The sequence below is a fragment of the Sylvia atricapilla genome, chromosome 3, assembly GCF_009819655.1.
Source record: "Sylvia atricapilla isolate bSylAtr1 chromosome 3, bSylAtr1.pri, whole genome shotgun sequence".
Lineage (NCBI taxonomy): Eukaryota > Metazoa > Chordata > Aves > Passeriformes > Sylviidae > Sylvia > Sylvia atricapilla.
The window spans coordinates 24,556,828-24,574,531 of NC_089142.1; the positions used below are offsets into that span (position 1 = coordinate 24,556,828).

The 17,704-nt window shown below is 39.2% G+C and overlaps 1 protein-coding gene across 1 annotated transcript in view; it reads right to left on the reverse strand.

The window, feature by feature from the left end:
* Nucleotides 1–7,311: 7,311 nt before the first annotated feature.
* LOC136358337 (dystonin-like) overlaps nucleotides 7,312–17,704 on the reverse strand; it is a 290,571-nt gene continuing 280,178 nt past the window's right edge. The window contains 5 exon segments of the mRNA XM_066314265.1: nucleotides 7,312–8,369; nucleotides 9,545–9,668; nucleotides 12,352–12,462; nucleotides 12,907–13,106; nucleotides 15,357–15,474. Of these exon segments, the coding sequence (XP_066170362.1) occupies nucleotides 8,104–8,369; nucleotides 9,545–9,668; nucleotides 12,352–12,462; nucleotides 12,907–13,106; nucleotides 15,357–15,474 (819 nt within the window). The 3' untranslated portion in view covers nucleotides 7,312–8,103.

Sequence of the window (17,704 nt, forward strand, 5' to 3'; positions counted from 1 at the left end):
GCTATAATTTTTTCTGACATGCATTGTTAGCTAGATCTCTCCAGAGATAGACACAGCTGGTGCGCCATTCTGAGACTACACATGTGAGTTTACAGAAAAAATGTTTCCTTGCAAGTTAATATCACAACAACCCAATGATGTCTTTCTCCTCTTGTATTTTAATCCAACTGATTTTATCTCCAACTCTACCTTCCAAACCATGTATACATCCAAATGACCTCTAAGCTCATGCACAGACATTTAATAGCAAAAAACCCAGCACCAAGCCCCAACATTGAACTTTCCAAACCATCACTTGATGTTGATGCAGCTGCCTAAAATACTACCCATCCAACAGGTTCTTTTGAAAAATTTTGGTGGTTTAACAATCATAGCATAATCTTTTCACAATTAAATATTTTTCAGAGTTTTTATTTAATTTTTTAACAGTCAAATTAGATCACTCTGCTTGAGCTCAAACTCCCACAACATCACTTGGCTACTCAGCTGAAAAGATTTGCTTTTATTTATGTAGTACTGGAGGCCATATCTTATACCCTGGAGTTCAATAACACACCATTCAGGGCCAGAGACTGACTTATATAAAAGACCATATGAAAAGACAGCCTGGACACAGCAGGCCATATATCTAAGACACGGAAAAGATTCCCTAATCTCTGCCATTTTGATAGAAAAACTCCAGCTGGTAATCGCCCTTTTTAGTTTGCATTGTTATTTAGGAAATTCCTGACTGATTGTCTGCTTCTCCTAAATGTTTCACTAGAGCATGGCCTGTCTGATGGGTGGGAGGGAAGAAACCCTCTTGCTGTGGCAGCAATGACAGACCTCTTGTTCTCCTGAGACCAGGCTGCAAGCAGCTCCTGCCAGCCCCCGGCTCTGCCCACAGACACTTTTTGTTACCCTCTGCCTCCCTCCCGGCCTCAGGACATCTCTGCTGCGGTGGGGGAGAGGTTGCTGGTGGCAGCCTGATGCCCCCGCAGGCAGACACAGCCTAATGGAGGATTTGGGCTAGTACTGACCAGGGTTATTTTACCGGATGAGATCATTGCAACGTTTTTGGAGAGCCCTGCAAACGTTATTGGAAACAGAGTGGGAGCTTGGAGGGGAGGAGGAGCTTTCTCACATGGAAAGCTTTAGAGCTACCAAATATTAAGTTCTTACTCAGGGGCTGAAGTTTCCAATAGTAATTAAGAAGAGCTTTTCCATTAGCAAGTGCTACATTAAAATTCTTTTGCATCATTAAGAATAAAATCCTCCTCAGAAATCTGGAAAGAGTTAATAAATCCTGATTAGCTAGAGGGGTTGGAGGGGCAGGAAAAGAAAAAAAACCCCAAATAACAGACAGAAATTAATGTCCTGAATTGTGTGGAGATAACAAATTATTAAAGATTATTCCTTCACTAGTTTCTGTACTAAGTAAAGGCAGCATGCATCCAAAAATGAAGTCCCAATGCAGAAGTCTGCATTGACCAAGTGACTAATCAGTGGACTTCAGGAAGGTTTTCTAGTGTCTGAAAGCTCTGTGATCACACTCATGCTCTCCCCAAACGTCAGCAGAACTGATGAGGCATCACCTCCCAAGAGTCACTGACAGGTCTCTGGGGAGAAGAGACAGCTCTGCCTGCGTGGGGCCATAGCCAGGAGCTCCAGCCAAGCTCAGGAGCTGGGGCTCACACAGCTTCTTCACCATCTGGCCACAGGAAGCATCACTTCAGCTCTTGTTACAGAGTCATACCCATGGGCTGCAAAATTCAGTTTGCTCAGTTTAATAGGAAATGCTGCAGAGCTGTAGTACAATCCAGAACAACTATGTCTGCAAAGATACTCTGTGAGGAAAAAACAATGGCAGTGCATAGAAACAGCCTCCACTGCAAGCATCTGGCCTTCCTTAGGCTTGCCTAACTTATTTGTGGTTTGTTTACTACATCTCATTATATTTTTACAAAAGAAATTACATTTGCTTAAAAATGAATGACTATGCTTTGCCCTTAAGTTCCAATATAATAACTTGTTGCTCTGAATTAATTTCTCACTGGATAACTATTCAAAGAAATAGTTACTTATTTTTCTTCATTCCAGAAAGAGCAATTCATGCATGGCCACGCTCAATAGTGTTTATTTAGAAGGCAAATAGGAAAAAAAACCAAACAAGCAAAACCAAAAACGAAACCAACCAAACAAAACCCAAAAAAATCCTATCCCACCATACTAATGAGTAGCTTGTGTCTTTTGGAAAAAAAATACTTATCTTCCTCAGATCCACTTGAAAGGAATCAAAACATGTCAACATCTTTTCAATTACTTCAGTTTGTTAATGGTTTAGGTGTCTCCTGAAGCACACATTCATTTCCCTTGTGCCAGTGGATCAACAACTGGAAAACTCAAACGAAACAGGATTGGCAGGTGCCTTGCAGAGACAAATGTGACTGGGAGCAACACAGAGCGGAGCACACTTGTACCTGGGTTTGCTGCTGAAGGATCCCAGGAATGCTCAAAGCTCTCAAAGTATGAGAGCGATAACGTGATGGAATTCTCCACCCCTCTTCCACGGTTTACATTTCCTGACTGTGACTAGAAATGTTGCAAAATTATAATGTGATCCATACTTCGCATACCCTAAAATACCATTAGTGCAAAAAGGTGTGAAAGTAATAAAAGCTAGAAGTGGAATTTCCAAACAACTCAGGAAAACCCCATCTGGTGTTTCTTAGCTTGAAATAAACTCATTAATTTTGGGGTGGGATTCATTCTACTTAAATTAGCCGTCTGAAGATTAGTTGGCTAGGGCTGAGCTAGTCCCTGCAGGATCCCCAGCATCAGTGGAAAGCAATGCACACCCCCAGGAGATGCGATGAATCACAGAAACGCAGCGATGCTTTTTCCAGAGCACCCGTCCAACAATGTGCACTTCAGGAACCTCTGAGCCAGCATTTGCAGCTTTATGTTAAAACCTGTCAAGGGCTCCATTGCAGAACTCTTTCCTCTGTTAAAACTGAGCATGTTCTTTCCTAGCTTTCAATTTACCCTCAGTAAGCCCTTTCTTCTGATCCCATAAGTGCTCACTCCTTTGAGAATCACTGATTCCTTTTGCAAAGCCATGTGGTCAATCTCAACATTTTTGTCCACAATAATTGATCCTTTCAAGGACTTTCAGACAGCTTCTAAGGCATGACATCCCTCCAAAAGCTAAGCCAACTCTTCCACAGTGTATTTATTCACTACTATCTCATTTATTACTGCATCTATAATTTTTCCAAGTCTAATTTGATCAGCCCTTTTCTTGAGCTTACCAGCACCTTTATGGAAAAGGCATCCATTATATATTAGACAGTTTTCAATCCTCTCATGCTCACAGGAGAAAAGAGGACTCCAAGTAGCAGCTTAGCTACTTCAGTCTTTGGTGGACATTACCTAGTCTGAATTACCTTATTTTGCTGGTTTGGTCTACAAAGCTTCAAATCAGTGTTGCTTAAAGTCACACCACCTCTTCTGATAATCAGACGTGGACTACCTCAATATTTTATATTTACAAGATTGCTTTTCTCATCCCCACTTGAGTCTTTTCATATACTTTGATATTTTAAATTATTTTTAAATTACAGAGATATTTCTTTTTCATGTGAACTCCTTGTCTTTAAAAATAGCCCCCACACTGCAAACTCTTTCATAGCTCCCTAGGTTCCAGTTGTTCTGCCTAAAGAACAGAAAGATTTTAGATGTCTTAAATCATACTGTGACTCTAAGATTTGGAAGAGCAAGGATCAAGCCCCAAAAAGAGTGAAAAAAAATGAATGGCACTGGATAATTTTCCAATTGTTGCAAAGATCATCATGACCCCTACAAAAAGCTCCACATCAGCTTTCCCTGAGGACAAAACTATCACCACTCCATCTGCCTCCTCTCAGAAGAACAAATAGTATTGTAAATGCTGACAGGGCCTGATTTATACGTGGGGGTTTTTTATTCATATTCAACTATCCAAGTGCTAATAACACATGTACTAACGCTCTCATACTTATGCAGCCAGGATTCCAGCTAAGTTACACAATTCACCCTCATCATGCTTTCCTTCATCCTTCCAATAGAGAAACACAGTTTGAGCACCCCAAGCTGCAATTCAGACTATTTAATCAATTTCAGTTCAGAACAACTAATAAATTATGAAAATAACAACCCCCAAGATTCCTTTAGCTTCAGGTCAGGTACCACTTCATTTGCAACAGCAAAACTCTGAACAATTCTTTACCAGAGAACTTAAGAATATTTCAATACTATCAGCCACCCAACATTTTTTTGTACAAGTTACATAGAATTTAAGGTGCTGCCTCATCCATTTCTGAAGAGCTCCCTTTTCCTCTGCAATGTTCCTGTTTTTAGGAAATGCAAGTTGTTTTTTTCCACAGAGACGAGTAACCTACCTGCACTAATGAAAAAAGCACAAGCAAACAAGTCAACCTCCATATCTGCAAATAGATTCCTCTCTTCCACCTCCGTGTCTGCAAACAGGTTATTCAAATTCAGCAGAGAAACGAAGCTTCATTAGGGAAGCACATTTTCTTTCTTCTATAAAAGCCTATTCACCTTGCACATGTATATAAACCTAACATCACCACTTCCCCCTATAACCCCCACTCAGCACAAACATCTAGCTAAATACCTCTTTCTCCAGGGTGAGCTCAGGTGCTACCAAACAGCCTAAGAATGGGAAACACCTGGAAGCAGTAAGGGCAGTTCCTATGCAGCGAATGAGGCAATGCTCATTTTCCATCCCTGGTTATTTACAGAACATTAAGAGCAAATGCTCAGCAACGTGTCCCCTTGCCAGATACTCTGAGGAACACACCAAATGCTAGAGCCCCAGTCTCATGTGTAAGCTGTGGGGTGCTGCTAGCCCTGTCAGAGCTATGGCAACTATGGGTCTTTGCAAACCCTGCTCCTCACTGTGGTATGGCATAGCTGCTTGCATCAGTTTATTTTTATGAAATGCATTCATTTCTAAATTAAGATTAAATACAACCTCATTCCTCTGCTTTTGTAAAGAGATGTGCTGGCGGCAAAACCTGAATGACTGTCATCTATTGCATTAGCATGTAAGAAGCTCGCAATATACCTTAACTGAAGCTGAGGCTGCTTAGGCCAGGAGGCATCACTAGATCACTACGGATTTCATCTGCAGATTGCAGAAAATTTGTGGAAACTTTTCCATTTTGAATGCAGCAAAATAGAAGGGCAGAAAGCTGAAAATGAGAAAGGAAAGGAGCCTAGAACTGAGCTAGCTTTTCCAAGTGCTAAATATGCATTATTCACTTAACAACATGGTTCCCACAGCCATAGGCTGTCCAACCCTTCTTTCTAGCCCATCACCTCTGCTCCTTCACTGTGCAGGACAATCACAGAACAAACAGGTATAAGAGTCTGGGCCATACTAGGTTGTGGTCACCCAGCAGGCTGATGGATTTATGATCAACTCCTGCTGTTAAAATGAAGGGAATAAAAAGGAAAAAATCTCATGACCTCCAATGATGAGGTTACCTAAATACTCATGCAACTGAATAAGGTGGGGATGTACTTGTAGGGCTGATCCTTCATCTCCCATTTATGCTGGTACCACAGAAAAAGATCTCTGCTTTTTAATTACAGAAAGATGGAAATTGAATACCACTACTTCCTTTACTAAAACAGTTCACTAAAACTGAGCTACCTATCGCTCATCCATATGTTCACAATATGCCTTTTCCATGAAATTCTGCAGATTCATTCTGCAGATTCATCCTTGGCTCACAGGAGTATGGACCATGCATTGTCTATTTTCAGACTTTTGTCAGTATGAACTTTGTATCACAGGCAATAGAATTTTGAAAAGACTCTTAGTATCAACCTAAAGCAATTAATTTTTGGAAGAAGTATAACGTGGAGGCAGATTTAGGCTTTTTAACTGAATTCCCAGTCCTATTTAATTTACTGTTATTTTGGTTTCTGACACTGGATGATTTTCTCCAGCCAATAAATGAACTTTCCCACTTTACCAGTCCCATCCCCCCCACTTTGCTACCACTAGCGAGTCACAGTAATCTACTTTGCCCTTGGGTGTTAGCTGGTATTGGATTTCTCAAAGGCTGGTCACCTCTAAAATATTTCTGTAAAGTTACAATGTAGTTATACAAAATTCCATAAAGATGCATAATTAATGAAGTATTAAAAACATATTTGAGCTAAGATTGCAATATAAAAGGTGCTTTAAGTAGGCACCAACACTACCTCACTGTGTAGGTGGGTTGCTCTTGGGATACAAGGTGCTGAACTATGTATGTACCCTTGCAAAGGAGTTAGATTTGTCCTTCCTACATCCTTGAACATCAGTCTTGTGGTTAAAAAATGCACCAAGAATATCCTACTAGGCACCACCACCTCTTTCAGTCAAATTATCCATGCAAGTGCCTAAATTTTATTCTTTTCATTTCTGCTTAAAAATATTTTCATTATAGATGAAAAGATATTTCAGCTATCATCTGTAAATATTGAAAACTATCCAAGGGTGCTGGGGGTTTCAAAAAGTGCACTACAGAGATTCTGATCTATTTTAATGTTCTAGGAAAGCAAGCACTGGATGAATAGAAGCAACAGGAGAGGTGAAAAATGGAAAGATAAAATAATGCAGCAGGGATTGATGCTTCAGTAATCAGTAAACACTTGTGCTGATTCCCAAGCCAGGTAGGACTGGTTGATCAAAGCTTTCTACAAACCTTTGTACAACTCTGTGTTGAAGGAAATCCTGATACAAGGGGATTTTGATTGATTTAATTATCTTTTGAGTATTATTTTGTTTATCCGGCCAAATCCCACTCAAGTCTTTCTGATATTATCAAAGGGCATTTAAAAGTTCTAGGGATTCTGTCACTACTTAGCACAGCATCTATCCAGCCATGCCACAGCACTCCCCTTTGAGGCTGCACCTTTTTTCCAGTGAAATTGAACTATTAGCTATCCTTTCAATACATCCATGAATGGCTAGAATGAGCAACTGAATTACTCTCTATGCCTTTTATACATGGAATATAAATGACAGAGTTTAATATGGAGAAAATAACTGTTGACACACAATAATTACATATAATTTCATATGCTCTGATATGTGCAATTTAGTGTTTTATTAAACAAATACAGTAGCTAACCAAAATCAGATACCCAATAATGGGAAATAACATTAAAAGCCTGTGTTCCTATGGTAATTACTGGTCATCTGAAATGGCATATGCTCTAAAACATAACACAGAAAATTACCTTCCTGTGAAATAAGAAATACGATGGAAATAAAGTTAAGGGACATGTTTATTTCTGAGCTTTCTGCAAGCAAAATTGCTTTGATACAAAATGAGTTCAATGATACAGTGCTACCATCCACTCAAGCAAAAGAAAACCTCACATTTACATGAATGCACTTTATATTGATATTCTTACAGAATAATAGTTCAGATATCCAGTATGTGTCTGGCCTCATTGAAAGCAATGGCACAGAAATGCTGCAAGGTATTGGACTATCATATTATTGGCAAGTGCTTAATTAACTCTGTGAGTTCTCTGAGAGATGCTGTATAAATAAGGGTATTGTGAATGTGTGTTTGGATTCCTTAGTAGCTTTGACATACATAGTTTAGTGTTTGTTTAGTTAGCTCAAAATGTGTAATTGTGTCTTTTGGCTTTCAGTATTCTCTTTTTCTTTTTTAAAGAAAAATCATGAGGTATCCTTTACTGTTAACTAATGACATAGTGATAGGCCTTTTTTTATTGAGGTTGCAGAGACTTACTGTACATTCAGTACACTGTACATTCGGCGATTATTTTTAGTGTACTTTCTACATGTTACTGTGTACAACTGTTAGTTTACATTAGAACTCTTCCCCTTCTCACAGGATATGGCAAAACAAAAAAGAATCTGACAAAAATTATACACAAAGTAAGAAGACAAATACACAAATAAGGCCATCTGCAGAATTAAAAATCCACCTCTCGCGATATTTCACAGTAATTTCTACATAATATTTTACATCTCATGAACTTAAATATTTAATGTAAAAGGAAAAGACCTTTATGGAGCCAATCATATTATCTCTTCAAGGACTTGTCGGATTTGCTGGCTAGTGGCCTTCTCTGAGGAGTTGGAATTTTAGAAGGCTTGGCGGCTCCTGGCCGAGAACCTGCTCGGGGTGTCGGCCTGCTTGTGGCAGGAACAGTCTCTGACATATCTGAGCACACAGACTGGATTTCTGAAATGTCAAAGTCAGACGCGTCACTGCCTCGGCGGCTGCTTGACCTGCTGCCAGCCTTGCTTCCTGCTCGGCTACCAGGTCTGCTTGGAGTTCTTCTGGTTTCTAGAAAGAGAGGAGGTAACCATCAGGATCAAGGGTAAGGATGGAAAACCTGTGCAGGTCTTTCTTAGGTCTTTGGCAACCCCAAAAACTCCTCTTTGCACAAACTAAACTTTAGATCTCTGCCAGACAAGCTAGATGATGCTGTGTCTCACACTAAAGAAAAGAGAATGCAAGACCAAATGCTGACACATAGTTAATTCATCACTAGCTCATCTTATTAAAAATGCATTATCCTGGTAGCTTTTCTTGACTTCCTAGGCATGCATTGTACCTTCACTCAACAGCCAGAGCCTTTCTTTCCCCTGCCATTTTCTCAATATTAACTGGGGGCGGGGGGGAGGCGGGTGGGTGGGTGTGGGAATCTGTATCTGGTCTCTCATGCATTCACGATTTCTAAATATAGGAATCCTGCAGATGCAAATGAACATCTCAGTATTTAAATGTATCCCCCTCTTTTTTATAAAAAAAAATTAAAATCCACACAGATGAAAGCTGCAACTAAACAAGGGCAAAATGTACATCCTGCCCAACAAAAGGCAGAAGATGAGCTCCCAGCAAGCCTGCTAAGTAAATCCTGCCCAGACAATGTGCCATAAAGAAAAAACCACAACAAGGAATCTTAAACTGAAAACAATTAATGTGGTTTTTCATAATTTTCCAATTACTTATTAAGTACTTTTGATCTCCAAAAATCTGGTTCCCTGTACATATGAAGAACACTGTGTTGAAAAGCACAGCTTCACTGCTTTCTATTTTTGTAAAATGCTTTAAAAAATCTCTGTGGAATATTCCATTAATAAGGTAATCTATAGCTGCTCCCTGCAGTTCTTCCAACAGAAATGGACAGGTCATAACTTAGTGATCCCTTTGCTCCATCACAATTGAGAGTAACTTGAATACTGTAAAGAACTGGCTCCTTTGAGTAAATGCTTCTTCCCTAGTTCTTTGGGCAGATACATTGGAGGTACCATTGTCGAGAAGATTGCAGCCAAATGGATTTGCACATCCAGAGATGAACATGTCAATGGAGGGCCTGATTATGTGCACCCTCAGCACTGGGCTTTTTATTCCTTCCCACTATTCTGACATCTCTCTTGAGCCCTTAATGTGACCTAAAGTATTCAGGTAGAAAACAAAGCAACTGGCAGATTAACACCTGAAGTCAAGACACTCACCTGCAAACTGAGCTCTGACTCTGGTAGCTGCTGTTGACAGGATGCCACTGTCTTCTCCTGAGTGGAAACCCTTCCCTGATAGATACCCTGGCAGCCTGAGTTTACTTCCTTGAATTGGTGTTCCCTATGCAAACCAAAACACAACAAAAATGCTTTTTTTAACTGAAGATAAGGACTGATATTAAGGGATACATAGCTTAGAATATGATAGTCATAACAACATTCACTGTGAATCTGAAACACTGGTTTGAGTCATTATGGGTATTATTCAAAATGTGAAGTTCAGAATGTTCCTTTAGCAGTTTCCATTTGAAGTATGTAAATGTAAAACAACAACAACAACAAATTTAACAGTCTGTTTAATATTTTAACATCTTTGTGTGTATTTCAATGCATATGAAGAAAGAAAAAAACACTACCTTCTTATAATTAGTCAAGCAGGTAAGATTAGTTGATGGTACATATTGAGATTTTATGTCTGCATAACTTAACTTTTCACCATTCTGGTTGTAGTTATAGGTGATGAAAATCTTTTTGAAATTGAAACAAGGTTACCAAATTTCAGAAACTTTTGCTAGGAGGGAAAAAATCCAGGCCAAAACAAGAAAAAACAGAAAAAAGGGCATAGGTCTAATTTTACTAATTTCCAGCTGTCAATATGCTGCCTTACAGTATCTTTACTACACAGTCTTACCCCACGTGCTTTCTTATATCTGAAATTAGCCTTGATTTACAGTCTACCCCAAATAAGAAAATTTCTTTTACAGCCACGAAAACTGAATCATCAGATCTCAAAATTAATATCACTCACTAAATAAGAGGTGTATGCAAATAAGAGGAAAACTACAGTATACTCAGTAATTTAATTAACACAAAAATACTTCATAAATATCCAAAAATTAGAACAAACAGTGCAGTGATGAATGCAGTCTGTGGAGTGGCCTGGATCCCAGGATCCTGCATTCTGTGCCTTTGATCCCCATACAACTGTAAGTAGAATTAGACACTGAAAAGCCAGATCCAAAGAAGTGTGTTGGAAGCTGCCCTGAGCTAAGAGCAGAGCAGAGGCTGGCAGGAGCTTGCCTGGCAGCTGCCAGTTCAGACCACTGCTGGCACTTCTGAACAAATGAGTGCTGAGATGTTACAGAGCAATCTGCTGGCTCTGACAGGGCAGGGCACAATATTAAACTCTCGTTAAAGACAAGTACGGTGCTTGACATACAGCTAGCCACACCCTGGGAATCTCTGCTACACAGACATTGCTTGGGAGGGTAAGGAGAAAGGGACCACTGTTACCTCACTGAAGCTGCTGCGCTCTGGCCAAGGCATTGGGATAGAATCACCAGTGCAAAAAAAATAAAGCTAGCCTGTTCCCCAGTTTTGCCCTAAGCCCAAATGCAGTCTACATATAAAATGAACAACTGCTCTCTTGTGTGGTAAATGCTGTAGAATGCCTTAGAAATTCACTGAACTTACCCCACCCTAACCATTCTCTCTATAATCTTAAACCACATTGGTTTACATAAAAGAAACTCACTGAAACTACTGGCAGTTGGAAGAGCAGATAAGAAATACAGTGCTCCCATATGAAATCAGGCCAGCTGCTTTCCTGTCATTGTAATTCAACGAAAAAAATACCTTTCCATGTCTATAAACCCTTTAATGTACCATCAATTAATCTTTCACTGCAGCTACCTGCTAAGAGATGAAAGAAAATACAGGAATATATTAGAAACTGACAACTGACTAAACTCTGTGCTGTGAATCACTCTAAGCCACAGCCCGGTGTGCTTGCAGTGCTGTGCCCACGGACACACCTGCAGTGTGCACAACAACATGCACAGAAGGAGGGAGGAAGAAGTTTGTTGTGCATCTTTGAGCAAAGCCATGCTGAGGTTATGGAAACTTCACACCAGAAGGTGTCACATGAACAGCAGAAGGCATCAAAGTGCAGATTTGTGAAAAGGAGATAGAACAGAGGGGGTGGTAGCACAAGCTTCTCCTCTCCAAGCCCTCCATCCAAACCAGGTCAAGTGTAACTCCTTCAAATGACACATTTGTGCAGCCTGATCCAGCTGCAATCTTTTCACTGACTGTAATGACATTAGAGCAAATACTTTGGCTCCAAGCCCCTTCAAATTTTGGTTATACTGCCTAATGGTCGGCACAATCCTAACTGCTATACCAGCAATTTCCACGTAAGCCATGCTAGTTTCCTGTTAAGTCATCAAATAGCTATCCTGTTAAAGCAATGATTGGTCACTACCCCCTAAACAAAACTTTTAGTTGTGTAAAGATTTATGTATCACAGCCAGACTTTTGTGCCATCTTCACAGTGATTGGGTATTTATTTAATGGTTTTGCACCAGACAACATGATTTATTAATCCTGTGCCTGCAGTTCAGAAACACTGTAGTATTTCATGAATTCAAAGTAAACAATTTTAGGAAAGAAACCTGTAAAGTATATGTTTATGTTTTAGGGTTTTTTTTAAAATGTATTTTTCCACATTTACTCAACCATTTCATTCCACACTTTTATGATTTATTAACCATTTGAGCTTTAAACATTAGCTCATTGAGGCTCAATTTTCCTAAAATTAAAAAACATGAAAAATAGAACATAAAAAAGCCAAACAAACTTGGGGGGGGGGAAGTAAGAAATAATTTGACAAAGGTCTAAAATGAAGACAATGCACTAATATACACAGGATGCAGCTCAGAAGCACTGAAACTCTAGTGGCTGTTAGTGAAGTGACAGTTTTAGTGAAGGAAGTCATTAGACTAGAATTTCTGTCCTTACTGTACCTCTGCAGATGACCCTTGATAGTCTGAGGATTCTGGTGGCTTAGAAGGAGTTGATGTTTTGCTGTTTGTCAACCATGGTTTACCATAGTTGCGTGTTAAATGATGTGGTGTCTGTATGAAACAATGGTAAATCAAAATATGAAGGACAGTAGAGGAAAACAACATCATGGAGGATACCTGGGCTTTCAAAATCTCAGTAGAAATAAAATCTAAGCAGAAAGAGTTAATGACAAATGTTCTAAAATGAAGAGATGACAGAGTTTATTTTTCAAGTGAAATGGAGAGGTTTGTTGATCTTTCAGAGCAGTTCCCAAACTGCTGGTTAGCTTATGTGGCACCTTAAATGTAGAAATTCTACTGCCATGTTGCAAACAAACAGTAGAGAAAACAGATTGAAAACACTTCTCAGATCCACCCCAGACTATGAAATAAAATCGAGATACTTTTTCTCCATAAGCTAGAGAAAGCATCAGTATTACTGGAGAGAGGAATAACCCAAATATTCAGTCTATATCCCATTTGTTAACCAGTGCAGTTTTGTACATTTCTCCTTACCTTCGGTGTACTTGTAGTAACAGCTTGTGGGGCACCTCCTTGGCCAGCTTGACTTGACAGAGAAGTAGATCTGTTGGGAGAAGCACCTCTGGAAGAGGGTCGTGATCTGCGGCCCCTTGGTCGGAAAGCTGCCATGCTCTGACTGGCACCATCTGCCAAAATGAATTTTTCACGCAGCTCCACATTCGTCCTCCCTTTAGCTGCAAATAGAGGTGTTCATTGAATCAGACATGAAAGCTGTCACAAGGCTGCTCATTGCCATTTTTGCCATGCCAACTCCAACACATTTTAACAATAAATAAAATGCATTACTGTGTAATGCATTTATTTTGGACACAGAAGAGTTATGTGCAGGACTCACTTATTCTAATACTTTATGCCAGCAGGAATGAACCACTGTCAAAGGAAGTCAGCGTGATAATGGAATGCTCAACGTGCTAAATCATTGTTAATCAATCAACTATTAATACATAGACACAACCTGATGGGCAGTTTTGCTAACTCTACAGCTATTCATAATAAACAATATTTGCTTGGATTTTCTAGAAGAAATAGCTAAATACAAATTACAGGAAAGCAGCAAATACATTTATTCAAAACTATGAAGGTATGTAGTTTGGCAACATGCAATGATGAACATGAAACCCAAACTATGATGAGGTAATTGGTGGCTGAGCACTCACACACACATACAGACAAACATATGAGAGAATGTTCTGCATGAATAAATGCAAGACATGTTAGCATTTAACTGAGTCAGTGTGAATGACAATTGTTTTTTTGAAACACTCTTCAAGCGTGTCAAAAAATTAGCTTGCAAAGCACCAGCCCATGTAGGAACATGTTAAGCTAAATATGATGGGTGAAGCATATAGTTAAAAGTATATATATATATTTAAAAAGCAGGAAGGAAATGAAGAGAGAGAAGAAGAGGAGAAGGAGACAAAGAGAGGGGTTTGCCAACCTATAGTAGGCTGAGTGGTAATTGAAGAGTTTGATTCCGAACGTAACATTTTACTCCCGTGATGATGAACTAGAAAAAATGACACAGGACATGGGTCACATTAAAGAAAATCGTTAGCAGGAGAAGAAATCAAGTACAGCAGCTGCATATGCAAGAGACTTGGAGCACCAGGCCAAAAGACAGGACTTGAGCAAAAGCTGTCCCTACGTGCTCTGAGGTGAGTTCTCAAAGGTCTCCTAGGCAAAAGGTAAATGGCATTTGTACAGACTCGGCTACAGTCCCGAGTACACTTGTAGCAGCAGTATCTATCTGCTGACATAAAGAAGTAATACAAGCTGAAGTGATTTTATATGACTAGGTGCAGTACTTTTAAAGCTGTTTATGACAACAGTTCTTTGAAATATGATTCACCTGAATACACGAGGAGTATTTGGTGGAAATGCAAATTTGCTATGTGAAGTGGTTTAGGGAAAGTTTAAACCTGCATCACTGACTTCAACCAGACAAGGATTAGATATCAATGCACAACATCCAGTGATGTTGATTTTACAGAGTATTCTTACAGTTATTCTTTAGACCCACTGTGTTGACATCTGCTTACATATACCAAAGGAAAAGGGTCCTTCTTTTATTCCTTTCTCCTTCTATTCCTCAAAAGAACAGTAGTAGAAAATAAAATGTGCCTCAGAAGATCTGGCTTCATTGAAGGGTTAATTTGATTAGTTCTGTTGTACCCCGAACATTTTCTCAGGCCTGTTGACAGGTAGACTGTTACATTCATTCCTAGGTTGACACTGAAAGATCCAATACTTAATAAGTATCCAATTAATTTATTGGAATTTGTTATTACATTACTCAGTATTGTCTATAGTGCCCTGAGAAAACAGCTCCTCTGATGCAATGCCCTGGAGGCCTCAGTGATAGAGCCCTCCCTGCTCCCCCAGAGCACAATGTCCTCCGGGCCAGAACATTCTCCATTTGCCTTGTGTGAGGCTCAGGGCACTACAAAGTGCTTCTGAGGAAGATGCCATGGAAAAGACAAGGTTACAAAGGTAGAGACTGAAAGACTGGGAACAGTCATTGGCCAGAGGTTTTTCTGGTGGTGGTGTTACTCATCAATTCAATCGCCTTATTTTGACTTAATGTGCTGCTGAGAAGGTTTTAGTGGACATTTCTGTGTGCTGTTTCTGCCAAGTCATACAAGCCACTTTTACATGCCATAAAGTCTATCTGGGCTAAGTTCAGTACTTACACCACTATAAAACTGAAGGAACTGTGCAAAAGACACCACAGTTTTCCAGACACACATCAGTGCAACTGAAGAGGATCTCAACCATGTGATTTAAAGTTCACAAAAATGTGACATTTAGTGAGATGATGTTTACAACAACTGAAATTTTATACAAGTCCACCTCCATCTTGAGACAATGAATGGTGACTGCATCCAAATAATATGCTGCAAGTCTTTCACAGTTCTGTTACATACCACGGCAAGGATCATTTTTCACTAAGAACTCATCAAGTGCCATCCAGCCACCTCCAACACGGACCATGACTGTACTTCTCAGGATACGAACAAGGCGCAGTTGTTGAGAGTCACCAAACTGCAATAAAAATCAAATTACAGTCTGAGGTTCTCAAGCATTCAGATGCAGTTCAACACTGACAGGTTAAAAAATCAGATATTTAAAAAAAGTTTATTTTGATATTTAATTATTAGTAAATGCTAAAAAGAAATCAATTTGTTTATGCAGATTATTAAAGCTGTTAAGATTTCAAATCAGATGGCACTGCATTAATCAAAAGAAGATGGCAGGATGGTAAGAAAGAAACTCAGGTTTAATTTTATGCTTGATTCTCAAATGTCTGAGGTCATAAAAGAAGCAAAATTAGAAGTACATTATTTAATTGGTTACAGTCTGCTTTGGTGCAAATTAATGAAAACCTATTTGCATTATTTCACTGGTAAAATCTTAAAGCAAACACTCTTCTGCAACAGTCTTGACTTTTAATGTTGTCAGCTGAAAGGAAGGCAGCATCACTTCAAACAATCAGTATATAATCTGGAAATTCAATGTGTTATGAGTGTTGCTTTCAGGTATAGCACTATGGTGCTGACACTGCTTACTCATACCAAGGTGCATGTGGGGAAGGGAACATTAAAGAAGCAATGAATGATTAATAATTGTCATTATGTTTGTCATTCCTCTGTCTACACATCAAGGTCCTTCACGATTCAGAGATGCACAACAACGTGTTTCATACTAAGTTCCTGTATGAGTCCATTCTTCCTTTGGGCTGATGGCCAGGCCTAATGCATATTTTGCTCTTGAAACCTGTGTAACAAAACCTGTATGCAGCACCTTCATTCAAATTCAGATCAAAGAAAGCATGACCAAAATGTTGACCTCACAACCTCTAGAAAACTAACCAGAAGAATTTAGTACTTTCAAGCCAGCACTACTAAAAAATTTTGATACCAGATCACCAGACCAAGTGCAGTGCACCCTCACACAAACATGCAGAGCACTCACTAAAACCAATGGGAGTTGAATGCCCCTCTTTGGGACAATCTCTGAGCCTTGGAGAAGGCTGGCCATAATTCAACTGCACCTACTTGCTTCAGTGAGGGGACTGAACAAACCACACAACAAACGTGCTCCCTACTGTTAGATGACTTTAGTTATTTGGTACTACTCAAGCCAAGAAGAGGGAATAAGTTTAAAGGAATATTACTTTTAGGAACCAAACAAAAGCAAAGCTTGCTTCCTAATTCAATAATAAATTATATTTGTTATAAGTAAGAACGTTCACATGAGCATTATTTGTAAGAGTTTTTTACTAATGCATTCAATATGTGCCAAACAAAGAATTATTTTATATCTGTAGATCAAAGGTTTTTTTTAAAAAAGGCATCCAAATTAATGCTGTTTATTTTCATTGGCTTGTTCTTACCACATTTTTTTTCCTAGTGATTCTGGAGATAGTATCTTTCTTCTTTTCTTTATTTTTTTTCTCATCACAGCCTAATTAGTCAGTTAGACCCCATCAGGCAACTACACCAAGGGTCAAATACAGCGTACTTTGCCCACCTAGCTGAGGTTAATTGAGAAAGTGGGGCAGGAAAGTAACACAGTAATACAGCAGTATCTATCACTGCATTTCTTTTTATGGTAACTCAGTTGATTTCCTTCCTAAAATAGCCTGGATACCAGCTTTCTTTAAACAGTATTTAACCTTATTTCAAATAACCAGAGGTAAAAAATAAAGGAGTTTAAGCTACAAAAAGGCCTGTTCTTGACAATAGCCTGTAGGTGCCGTTCTGCATCAGTAAGAGTTTCTCAATAAATGCTCTGTGTTTCCCAGATCTGAGAATACAGATGACAGATAAGAGGATTAACATAATTTCAAACAGTTCTTTCAAAATGAGACTTGTTCTATATGTGGAAAATATTTTAAGTTATTGCTTAGATATATTGCTTGAGGCATGTGGCAAGATTATCCACTGCTCTATGCTTTCTTCAATACTTCAACGGGCTCTGCTAGTAAACAAGATTGCACCCATATTTTCAACATCTTGAGATTTAAAATGGCTATTGCTGTTGATGCTAGCATGTCCAGAATGGATTACATCTGTTATTGCCTTTTTAAAGCATAAGACTAACAGTATCTGATAGCTGGTTGCATAAGGGGTTTCCATTCTTACTGGGCACTTCAGGAAGCTGTGGATCAGTGTGTAGCACAGGAGTAAGTGCTGGGTAGTGTTTCCTCCTGAGGGAGCACTCACCAGTGACCCACCTGACACAAAGTATTCCTAGACACAGCTCCAGTACA